We start from the raw sequence: 12,559 nt of genomic DNA, 5'->3' as shown, positions 1-12,559 counted from the left end.
AAAGGGAAGCTACATAGCACAGATATTATATTTATGCAGTCTGTTCAGACTAGTAGAACTATCTAGAGGAAAGATGGAATCAGATTTTCCATGTAGGACAAACAATTGTGACTCCATTCTTGTACACGTAATCGTGTGTGTGTGTGGGGTTTTTTTTTTTTTTTTACATAAATCATAATTACACAAATTTACTTTGAACCTGGCTGGACAATAAATTAAACTGAAAACTCTGAAACCAGAAGACTGAGAGACGGTGGTAATGGAGCAGCTAGGTGAAGCATGGACATCACGTGAGAAGTCTGCCATAACATGCAAAAAGTGTGTGTGTGTGTGTGTGTGTGTGTGTATGTGTATATATATATATATATATATATATATATATATATATATATATATATATATATATTAAAAAAAACAAAAAAAAAAAACAAAATTATATATATATATATATATATACACACACACACACACACACACACACACACACACACACACACACACTTTTTGCATGTTATGGCAGACTTCTCACGTGATGTCCATGCTTCACCTAGCTGCTCCATTACTACCGTCTCTCAGTCTTCTGGTTTCAGAGTTTTCAGTTTAATTTATTGTCCAGCCAGGTTCAAAGTAAATTTGTGTAATTATGATTTATGTAAAAAAAAAAAAAAAAAAAAAAAAAAAAAAAAATTATATTTTTAGGTTTGTGGTCATTAGGAAGAATTCCCACTTAACAGACCACTGGTGTCAGGTGCAGCATATTAACAAGATAGCATTTGCTCCTTGGTCAACGAATCCTCAGCAAGTGCTGAAGGAATCTTAGGATTCCATAGAACCCTGGTTGAGAGAAACTTGTCTAGACCAATTCTATTTTTATTGGAACTAAGTGTCCGGCAATTAAGGAATGACTAGTTTTGTCTAATGGCCATTTTGTAATGGTTTTCCATTTAGAATACTAAGGTTAATGTTTCCTATCCTTTATGCCATGGCAAACTCTAGTGTTGTGTTTATGGTTTAGAAAATGTGAAGTCAACCCAATTTTGATGTACGTTATTCAGAAGCAGAAGGTTTTTGAAAGCTATTTGGTTTGTAAGGTGCAAACGGGTTTGAAATCCTTGTCTAAATATTTGGTCAGTAATTTTCACAGAACATCATGTCGGTATGATATTTTCCATTATTTGATATACACATAATTATTCTAAGTCAGAGACTAACCAAGTGGTGAAGAAACTATCAGGATGTTTGGAGATGAATCTCTAGAAATAAGCCCAGACATGACGGCTCCAATATTCCTATCCTGACCGGTCCTTTTTAATCCTCCTGCAAACTATTGTATGGGAATGATATTTTTATATTCATACTTGACATGTGTGTTTTGTTTATTTTTTTTAAGTCCTTTTTAAACTAAATTCATTGGTGTTTAATGTTACTAGAAGGCATAAAAACATAATGGTACAAGAACCAATGTTGCCTTTTTTTTTTTTTGTTTTTTCCCCCTCAATGCATTATCTGGTTAGTTCTCCCTCTTGTATTAGTGATTCAGTCTACAATCAGGTAAAAAAAAAAATGGTATAAAACAAAAAATTCCTTATAGTTAATATGGAGGAAAGTTTTTTTTAATTTTAAAGTTTTAAAAGCATTCAGGATTAAACATGATGAAACCATCACCGATTCTCTAGAAAACCTGTTTATATGCAAATCAGTAAGAACAATGCGGTGTTATTTACACATCATTTACATGAGAAGTCGGCCAATGGAAAGCCTTCATTCTCGGCCTTCCCCGCCCATCTCCCTTGTATAAAGTGGGCCTCTCCCTCCTCTGATCAGTGATTCTACTTCCAGAGATCCCGGTATACTCATCTATTACAGCCTAGCTGGAGATTTGGTGATGTTGTTCGGTGTTGATCTGCAGTGGAACTTAATACTTTGAGAAACAAATCCGACTTCATCACCGCTGAATCCTCCCGACTTTAAGGTAAGGTCACTTTCCTCTAACCTATCAATGGATCTTTATTTAATGAGCATTCTGAAAATCATACTGCAGCTGTTTATGAGGTGTAGGTGATAAATATATAAAACCTAAATATGCAAAATCTGACAAGAGGGGCAATGAGTGGAGCTTCAGGACAGGATAATATGTAATACAATGTATACAGAAGACAGGATGGCCATTGGAGGCTTGCCATGATCAGCCTGATGAAAACCTTGTTAGCAATATGTTTATAAGCATTAAAAGTTGAGACAGTAATTTGTGTGATGTAATACAAAGGGAAATATATGATTGGATGGCTAAGTAATGTATAATTGTATCTAATTCTTTTACAAGTATATTCCAATCTGTACAAAACAATTGGCTGAACAGTGTCGAATAGTTTGCTATGACAGATTCCCTCTCACCAAAGTACAACATTTCACATAATGATCACTGAACGCTCACTTCAACTCATTTCATGAAGTCTGTCAGTCTGATGCTATGAGGTCTTTGCTGAGAACATAAACATGACTTTGAGTGGGACAATACATTGAAAATGTTTTTTAAGGTGCCCGGAAAGTGATGTGACTATTGAGTGTTTGGTTCTTCTGACATCATTTATGGTTATTGTGGATCATTCTAGGACTTCACAATTTTGGTGGGAATGTTATAGGTAAGTGTCACTAACATCTTTTGATGGCCTCTGTCTTGTACTGGTCACAAAAAGGAGGCAACCATTTTCTATATTTGACATGTTGGTTCTGATTACATTTACACTTCTTACCTGGCTGAGCTCTGTGTTCATCCTCCTGACTTTACGTAACAAAACTGGAAAGTCGGCATAGCTGGTTGACAAAAAGAAACCAGAGAATCTCTTGTAGGTGATCTTATGGTATGTTTGGTCTTTTCATGGCAGTGTCTGCCAGAAATATAAGATTCACCAAAATTCTTCTGGCAGCAGATGCACCTTTCCACCTGCGGGCCAAAGTTTATTACATTTCATTCCTGAAGGACATTTGGGGGTAAAATTACTCTTTTGACTAACAGTTACCTAGACGGCCCCCGCCCACACACAACTAACCTGGTAACTATTGTATATATCCTGACACCTATTTATTGCTGTAAGTCTTGGCTTTTCCATTTGATTTTGTACTTGACCAAGTTATACATTTGTTTGATAATTGTCTTGTATATGGATCGCTGTATTTCCATATTCAGGTCCTTTTTAACTGTTCTCCATACATTTCTGTTGCTCTGCTAAAGCTCTCGCTTATGACTGAACCTTATTCCTAAATCACATTTATTAAGATCACTTCATATTTATAGGTATATTAAATGCTAGAAATATATTATTCATATTCAACACATTTTTAAAGTTTCTCTTAAAGATTTATTTTCTTAATGTAAACATGTTTCCTGTTTTTGCTCTCCAGGACACTATGGCCTCCGTTGCTGATGATGTGGAAGGACTTCTGCACAGAATGGTCTCCTTCTATTCCCAAAGGCTACAGCAGGTAGACTTACAGGAGCATTTCCACATTATGAAGGAACTGGGAGAAGGAGGCTATGGAAGAGTATTATTGGCAAACGACAAGATAACAGGTCAGTGAATTCGTCTAACCAACATTTCAATATTGTTTATGTTTGTAGCTAAAGGCTTTACATTTTAATACATCTTTATAAGTATAAGCTATTTTAAAATATCAAATTATGTTAGTATAATTATTTAGGGAACTAAGCAATAGGCTGGGTCTCGGGAAGAGTTATGCCAATATCAAAATACTTTGATGGGTACATATCTGTCTGGAGGAGTAAACTGTATTCGCACACCACCCTAGATAATAGTCACATGTGATGCTGATTCTCCATGATTAAAAGAACAGAATTCCAATGCATGAAAGGGGTGAGCCAGGAACAGTCAGGCTGGGGAGGATATGATACTAATAACGATGGACGTCATCCAGCCAGGAAACAAGATGGGGGTCTGTCTTACTTGTTGCTGCTTCTAATGCACATTAAAAAAAATCAGAGTAGAAAATTTCAGTCAAGTAGAGTTACTTCCGTATGGGAGAGCCGACTGGTGGTAAGGATGGCATTTTAGTTTTAAATGAAGCATAATACATTTTCAAACTTTTCACCAGATGTGTTGCTCCAAGATTGAGATTTTCTAGTGGACATAAAAATATGACCTAAAAATTTCCCATTTTACTTTAAGTTAAATATTTTTTTTTTTTTTTTTACAGGTCAAACAATGGCATTAAAAGCCATGGATAAAAAGAGAACCAGCCAGCGTTCTTTCCTCCAGGAGTTCAGTGTTTCATACTTACTTTCTCCTCATCCCAATATCATCGGATGTTATGGCATGGCCTTCACCACCATTGACTACTTTGTCTTTGCCCAGGAACTGGCCCCTGTTGGTGATCTGTTCTCCATGATTTTACCACACGTAAGTATGCCCATTTTTATTTTTTAGAGTTTTGATAAAGTGTTATAACTAATGTTAGACTTTTCCATCACTTTGTCCTAATGGTGGTAAAAAGTTATGGCAATACATATACTGTAACTGATTCTGAATGTCTTTTTTATATTATTCTAAACTGTATTTTTAACATCTGTTTTTGTATTTTTGTTTTCTTTTCCTAGGTGGGAATTCCAGAAGATGCAGTCAAGAGGTGTGCTGTACAGATCTCCAATGCTCTTGAATTCATATCCGAGAAAGGACTTGTTCATATGGATTTGAAGCCAGAAAACATTTTAGTGTTCGACAAGGACTGCCACTCCATCAAGATCACAGACTTTGGCCTTGTTAAGGTCAAAGGCACAGTGATAACCTCCAGGTGTGGCAGCAAATCTTACATGGCCCCAGAAATGCTTGACATAACCATCTCAGATGGCCTGATTGTAGATGGCAACCTGGATGTGTGGTCATTTGGGGTCATCATCTACTGCCTAATCACAGGGGAGATTCCATGGCGGGTGGCCACCCTTGATGATGATGGATATAAACATTATGTTGACTGGCAGAACAATTTTCATATGGACAATCCTAAAGCATGGAAAAAGATTCCCACTGGCATACAAAGGATGTTTATCAATCTTTTGGCCATTGACTATATGAAAAGAAGTAAAGCTACAGAAATTTTGAACTATGTTAGTGAAATATGGAAGAAAGAAACCCCAGATGCAACCACAAGACAAGAAGACGAGGATCCAATAGAATGCTGTTCTGTACAATCTGAGGAATCCATGGCTTGCCACCCGAACACCTCACAGGGTAGTGTTTCCATCATATCCTTGTCTTACCTTTTGACACTTCAGGATCTCAGTCTGAGATGACTCTAGAGCCACAGGAGGACAACATGGAGGAGGCACTTATCATATTTGATGAATTTTCCTTCCATGATGGTGCAGAGGTAGACATTGAATGAACATGAATTGGTGAGTGATGGTGCATTGGAAAGAACATCCCATATGGCCAACTTTCTCAGGTATGTGGCTTTCTCAATCCAATATTCAATGTTTTATGGTCAATGTCACGCTAGCAGTTCTACACTAAGTCATTACTTTTTGTACCAAATATTCATGAGTGATTTTGCTTTGATTTTTAAATTACCATTTTATCATGGCATTGCCAAGACCAGTTCTAACATGCAGTAACAGGAGCCTCCAGCCGTTCCGTTTTTATCAATATAGAGCAGCCAAACCAGTGAAGGATGGTTGCTTATCGCTTGGTGTAGGTCTCTATATATCCATATGTAATTTGTCGTATTAACTAAATTTATTTATTCTGGGGTTATTTTGTAATTTACACAACCACAACCTGTGACAGAACCTTTTTGTAACCTTTTTAATGGAACGAAAACCTTGTGAATTAATATTTAATCTATAAATATAGAATTTATTACTGCAGGATACTTGATTATGCAACAGAAAAACAGACCTTCAGAACTGACCACATGAAGCTTATTATAATAAATACATTTTTCAGAATTTCATTTCAGGGATCATTTCTCTATTTATTTTCTAAGAATATTTCTTTACCTTTTTCTCTTTTCCTATAACAATATTTATTTGTAAATGTGTGGTTTTTTTTTTTTTTTTTTTTTTTTATTTTTTTTAGATGACAAGTCTCGCCTATACCCATTGGATGAACAAGACCCTTTCCTGGTACAGGGGGGATGTAACTTGTACATATGAGTAGTTACTCCTCCTGTGCACTGGGTGGGGCTCTTGAATTTTCTCCATATAGAAAAATACCTGCTGATCCTGACAGATATCCAGTGAGCTCCTAAATGACTTTTTGATCTGACAACACTGCCTGTGCTGCTCCAGAATCCCAAGCAGTGTTGTCAGCCAGATTTAGAAGTATTAGTATTGGAAGAGGTATAGACTGGTGTGTCGGCACCTTTGCCAAATGACTTATGTGAATTGGGTTCATCGTTGAGGGAAATTGCAACTTTCCGGCAACTCCTGCTTGGAGCAAATCCACCAGAGTTGTATAGCAGAGCCCGGTACAGAGTATCTTCTGGTTGGTTTTTATTGACTGTTTTCCCAAGTGTTCTTCCAGGACAGCCCTTGAGAGATGGAGCTCCTCCCATCGACACAGGAAACACATTGCCACAGTTCAAAAGGCGGTCCCTCAGGTCCCTGGTCAGTCATTTGTGTTTCCTCCGTCGGAGGAACATGTTGCCAGGAACCTGGAGGCCCCTCTCAGGGGCTGCCTGAGAACCTGCAAGCCTAAGGGACCGGGTCCTGGTTTATGGCTGCAGTTTGGGTCCATACCTTTTTTTCTTTGGCTCGGGTACCGTCCAGCTGAACCGGAGCAGACCCGTTACCCTCCTCCTTCCAGTGCCGAGGTGGCCAGGGGCAGAATGACGCCGGTTTCCCCCAGGAGTGGTGAGTGGAACCTTCCATCTTCCCTCCTCGTTGCAGGGGGTCGGAGACGCCGAGCGTTCACTTCCGGCGGAACCGCGTCATCACTGCGTGCCGAGACTTCCGGTTCCGGGTCTCTAAGGGTACAAGGAGGAGAGGGAGAGCCAGCGCTGTGCCTGTAAAGCCCGACCAGCGTCCAGCTATACCGGATTAGCGGCGGGATTCGGAGCGTCAGAGGGGGACCATGGAGGCTATTCCCCAGGATACTCCGGCGGAGACAGGCACCAGCCAAACCCAGGTAGGCTGCTGGGCATGCTATTACTCTGGTGGAGTGGTGGTGTTTGTAGGCTGGGCCCTGTAGTACCCCACGGTGGCGGTTTACTCACAGTGAGGTTGTTTGTTAGTGGTGATTCTAAGAGGGACATGGTGCTGACGCTAAGAAATCCTTTGTCTTCTTATTTTCAGGCTAAAGAGATGCCAAGGGAAGACAAGACAGGCCGCAAAAAGTGTCCTAATTGTGGGAATAGGTTGTCCTCTGGCTCTAACAAAGCCCTATGCAAGCAATGCATTGCAAGCTTGCTTAAATCTGAGGCAGATTCCCCTTTAGCAAAGTTTTTGGGCTCCTTTAAAGAGGAAATGGCGTCGACCTTTAAGTCCCTCCGGGAGTTAATCACTGACGTGGGATCAGCTGCAGCTGCCTCCACGAGTAAAACAACTATAATCTCATCCTCACCATGCCTTACAACACCCAGCTCAGGGGAGCCCCGTATGGTCAGGGAGCCTAGCCCCACGTTGATTAGCCCCGAATCCTCTGACACTGACTCGGGTCAGGAAGAGGATCAAGCAGCATCTAAAGCCTCAAAATATAGATTATCTCTCGAGGAAGTAGATGAGCTAATGGGGGCTATCTATGATACGCTGGAAATTGAGGAGGAAGAAACTCAGTTATCCAGACATGATCAAATGTATGAGGCTCTGGGGAAAAAGAAAGCAAGGGTTTTTCCTATACATAAGGTGCTTTCTGACCTTGTCCTTAAGGAGTGGTCTGAACCAGACAAGAAGGTTTTCTTTCCTAAATCCCTTAAGAGAAGGTTCCCTTTTGATGAGAGCCCAGAGGCGGTCTGGAATAAAAATCCAAAACTAGACGCCCCTCTGTCCAAAATCTCAAAGCAGGCTGATCTGGCCTTTGAGGATATGGGCCACCTGAAAGATCCCATGGACAGGAGAACAGACATCGTCTTAAAGAGGGCCTGGGATGCCTCTATGGCAGGCTTAAAACCAGCTCTAGCCACTTCCTGTGTAGCTAGAAACCTGGAGTTCTGGTTATCGCAACTACAAGAACACTTAAAGGCAGGCACTCCTAGGGGGGAGCTTTTGAAATCTTTCCCTATGCTTTTTAAGGCCACCAGTTTCATCTCTGACGCCTCCACGGACTCCGTTAAATTTACGGCTAAATCTGCAGCACTTTCAGTGGCAGCAAGGAGGTCAGTATGGATGAAAACCTGGGGGGGAGACACGGCGTCTAAAACCCGCCTGTGCAGCGTCCCTTTTACAGGAGACTTAGTCTTCGGGCCTGAATTAGACTCCGCCTTAGAAAGGACGGCGGACAAAAAGAAAACCTTTCCTGCAAAAAAGAAAAATTTTCAAAGAAAAATTTTTCGTCCCTTTAAGGAACCCTCTAAATCAGAGAAGAGTTCAACCCCCAAAAAACATTGGTCGGGACATAAAGGGAAAGGAAAAGGGGGCATACTGTTTAGCCGCCCCAATCAGGATCCCAAACCCCAGTGACGTCAGGGTTCCTGTGGGAGGAAGATTAAGCAAATTTCTTCCTCAATGGGAAGAGACAACCTCGAACGAGTTTGTCTTAAACATAATAAAAAGGGGTCATGCGCTGGAATTTCACAGCAACCCTCCTTCCAAGTTTCTGGTGACAAAGCTTCCAAGTCACTCGGAAAAGGCCAGGGCCTTACCTTTACTAATAGGGGAAATGGTAGATCAAGAAGTATTGACACCAGTCCCTATTCAGGAACAAGGGGACGGTTTTTACTCGCACATCTTTGTGGTAAGAAAACCGTCAGGGAGATTCAGACTAATTATGAACCTCCGTCCACTGAATCGCTCCATCCGTTACAAGAGATTTCGGATGGAGTCCATTTATTCCATAAAGAATCTCCTGCAGAAAGAGACATTTATGGCAACCCTGGACCTAAGGGATGCTTATCTGCACATTCCAATAAGGGAGGAATGCCAGAAATTCCTTCGGATGGCAGTGCAGATAGACACAAAGGTTTACCACTTTCAGTGCAGAGCACTTCCCTTCGGTCTATCATCCTCTCCGAGAATCTTTACCAAGGTTCTCGGAGAGGCTTTAGTTCCTCTGAGGCTTCAATCAGTCTCAATTATCCCCTACCTAGACGATCTGCTCCTAACAGCCCACTCAGAGAGTCGTCTTTCTCAGGACCTAGAATTGACTCAACTCAGTCTGAGTCGATTAGGGTGGATTGTCAGTCAGGAGAAATCCAAGACAACCCCAACACAGGAGATCCTGTATCTGGGGTACTGGATCAAGTCTGTAGATCAGAAAATTATACTGCCGGAAGAAAAGATTTTGAATCTGTGGCAGAGAATATCTTTTCTTCAATGCAGCCCCAAGTGTACGGTGAGGGAAGTAATGTCGGTCTTAGGTCTTATGACGGCAGCCATTCCAGCCGTACAATGGGCCAGGTTCCATCAAAGAGAACTTCAGGGTTTTCTGTTAGAACAATTAAAAGGCAGAGATCTGGAGGAGGAGGTATCGATCCCCTCAAGGGTAAAACGCTCCCTCTGGTGGTGGAAGGACAGGGAGAACCTAAACAAAGGGGTTCATTGGGTCCTTCCTATCACTTCAACACTAACAACGGATGCGAGCAGTTGGGGCTGGGGAGCCCACCTAGGCTCAAGCTGGGTCCAGGACAAGTGGACCCCGGAGGAGAAATGTTTCTCTTCCAATTGGAAAGAACTAACAGCAATCCTGAGAGCTGTTCTAGCTTTCCACCCCGCAATACAGGGTCACCATCTACAAGTCCGTTCAGACAATACGACGGCTGTAGCATACATAAACAAACAAGGAGGAACCAGAAGTCCTCGTTTGATGTTGGTAGCCAGACGCATTCTCCAGTGGGCAGAAGCCAATCTGGAATCCATTTCTGCAGTTCACCTGAAAGGGGAGCTGAACAACAAGGCGGACTTCTTGAGTCGACAGAGGATTTCGAACCAAGAATGGTCCTTACACCCAGAGGCATTCAATCTCATAACAGCTCACTGGGGAGAACCAGAGGTAGACCTTTTTGCGAGCAAGAAAAATGCAAAGGTTCCCAATTTTTTCTCGCTAAACCCAGGAGATCAACCCCTGGCGGTAGATGCCTTGCAAACTCCATGGACTTTCAGTCTGGCGTATGCATTTCCCCCTCTTCATCTCATTCCGAGGGTCCTAGCAAGATTCCTCAAGGAAAAAACCTGTTTGATTCTAGTAGCACCTTTTTGGCCCAGGAGACCGTGGTTCACAACGTTGCTACAATTGACAGACTGTCCGCCTCTAAGACTTCCCTACAGACAGGACCTCCTGTCGCAGGGACCTCTTTACCATCCGCAGGTCGCCACACTGAAGCTGTCAGCGTGGTTACTGAGGAGGAAATCTTAAGGAGTAAGGGCCTGTCAGACGAGGTAATTGCGACCTTACTACAGAGTCGCAAACCAGTCACGAGAGCTATTTACAAAAAAGTCTGGAAAAAATTCAATAGCTGGCTGAATGGCCGGGACATAAATACGGCTAATATTCTACAGTTTTTACAGGAAGGTGTAAACAAGGGTTTAACCCTAAGTACTATTAAAGTACAGATAGCTGCCTTAAGTGTATACCTAGATGAACGCTTACAGGAAAATCCTTTTGTCGCTAGATTCTGTAAGGCAGTCGCTAGACGCAAGCCAGTCAGAATCACAAAAGTCCCATCCTGGGATTTAGCAGTTGTGCTAAAAGCTTTCTTGGGGTCACCCTTTGAGCCTATCTCAGAGGCCTCCCTAAGGCTTATTACCTTTAAGACAGTTCTCCTGGTGGCAATCCCTTCAGCCCGTAGGGTCAGTGAAATCCAAGCACTTTCCATCAGGGAACCATTCCTACAGATCCTAGAAGACAGAGTCATTCTAAAGACAGACCCTGGGTTCTTACAAAAGGTAGCATCTAGCTTCCATAGGTCCCAAGATATTGTCCTCCCTTCATTTTGTCAAAATGCAGCAAATGAGAAAGAGGAACGTTTTCATTTATTGGATGTGAGGAGGTGTATTCTAGAATATCTTAAAATAACAAATCCATTCAGAATCTCAGACTCCCTTTTTGTCCTTTTTTCCGGACAGCGTAGGGGACAGAAAGCTTCAAAAGTAACCATAGCTAGATGGATTAGGCTAGCTATAGCAGAGGGGTATAAGGCCTTGAATAGAGATCCTCCTGAGGGTGTTAAAGCTCACTCAACAAGAGCGTTGTCTGCATCCTGGGCAGAAAGAGCTGGTGCCACCCCGGAGCAGGTATGTAAAGCAGCCACATGGTCAAGCTTTTCCACCTTTACAAGGCATTACCGACTGGACTTAATGTCTAGTCAGGATCAGGCCTTTGGGAGGAAAGTCCTCCAGGCCGTGGTCCCCCCCCCTAATCTGGTAAGTACTTGGGGATCCTCTCAAGGGCTGTCCTGGAAGAACACTTGGGAAAACTGGAGTTAGTACTTACCGGTAACTCCTTTTCCGGTGGTCTTCCAGGACAGCACGATCCCACCCTTTATTTGATTGTAGTGATGTACTAATGTTATTACCTGTTATGGTTTTATATGTTTTTCAGTTCCATCCTTCGGTTCTTGGTGAATGACTGACCAGGGACCTGAGGGACCGCCTTTTGAACTGTGGCAATGTGTTTCCTGTGTCGATGGGAGGAGCTCCATCTCTCAAGGGCTGTCCTGGAAGACCACCGGAAAAGGAGTTACCGGTAAGTACTAACTCCAGTTTTTCCACTCACTATGTGAATTTCTCTCAGAGTTTGTCAACCACAGAGCAATTAAATAATATTCCCTGATTTCTATTCTGAATAAAAAAAAATATATATATATATATATCATTTTTAATGTAATTTTTATTTAAAATGTCCTAAAATATATGTATAAACGCACCAGTACTGCAAAATATGTACCATTTATGGGAGCCCCTAGCGGCTCATCTAACCTCTGTCTGCTTTGTTTTACATTGATCAGACTAACACGTCTTGAATTGTGACCTTTATCACATATCTAATGCATGTTAACCACTTCCCGACCGCCGCACGACGATGTACGTCGACAGAATGGCACGGGCAGGCATATTGGCGTACATGTACGTCCCTGCCTTCCCGCGGGTCGGGGGCCCGATCGGGCCCCAGCCCGGTGCCTGCGGCGGTCGGTATTCGTTCGGGAGCGATCCCGGACAAGGGGGCGGCCATTCATTCATGGCCACCCCCTCGCATTCGCTCCCGACGAATAGAAATCCTTCGTGACATCACTTCCTCTCCTGTAATGTAAACACAGGAGAGGAAGTGATGTATTCTCTCCTCCGTGTCGGTATTTTTCGTTCCGACACCGAGGAGAGAGGATTGGTGAGTTGCACCAACACGTCACTACACAGTAGAACATGCCAGGCACACTCACACCCCCCCCGATCACCCCC

General features: G+C 42.3%; 1 protein-coding gene across 1 annotated transcript; it reads left to right on the top strand.

Moving 5' to 3' along the window:
• Window positions 1-3,408: 3,408 nt before the first annotated feature.
• On the top strand, window positions 3,409-5,397 carry LOC143997986 (serine/threonine-protein kinase SBK1-like). Its single transcript, XM_077493786.1, has 4 exons — window positions 3,409-3,571; window positions 4,213-4,415; window positions 4,613-5,243; window positions 5,288-5,397. The coding sequence occupies exons 1-4, from the start codon at window positions 3,409-3,411 to the stop codon at window positions 5,395-5,397; spliced, it is 1,107 nt and encodes a 368-aa protein (XP_077349912.1).
• The last annotated feature ends 7,162 nt before the right edge of the window (window positions 5,398-12,559 follow it).

This window comes from Lithobates pipiens, unplaced genomic scaffold (genome assembly GCF_037356315.1).
Source record: "Lithobates pipiens isolate NorthernLeopardFrog02 unplaced genomic scaffold, aLitPip1_a1.2 Scaffold_19, whole genome shotgun sequence".
NCBI lineage: Eukaryota > Metazoa > Chordata > Amphibia > Anura > Ranidae > Lithobates > Lithobates pipiens.
Note: the sequence above shows the minus strand (reverse complement) of the source record. Positions and strands in the feature narration are given on the sequence as shown.

Excerpts from the sequence above, each read along its gene's own strand:
- LOC143997986 (XM_077493786.1), top strand. The coding sequence starts at position 3,409 with ATGGCCTCCGTTGCTGATGATGTGGAAGGACTTCTGCACAGAATGGTC. Across the intron at positions 3,572-4,212 it reads GGCAAACGACAAGATAACAG|GTCAAACAATGGCATTAAAA; the intron begins GTCAGTGAATTC and ends TTTTTTTTACAG. Across the intron at positions 4,416-4,612 it reads TCTCCATGATTTTACCACAC|GTGGGAATTCCAGAAGATGC; the intron begins GTAAGTATGCCC and ends TTCTTTTCCTAG.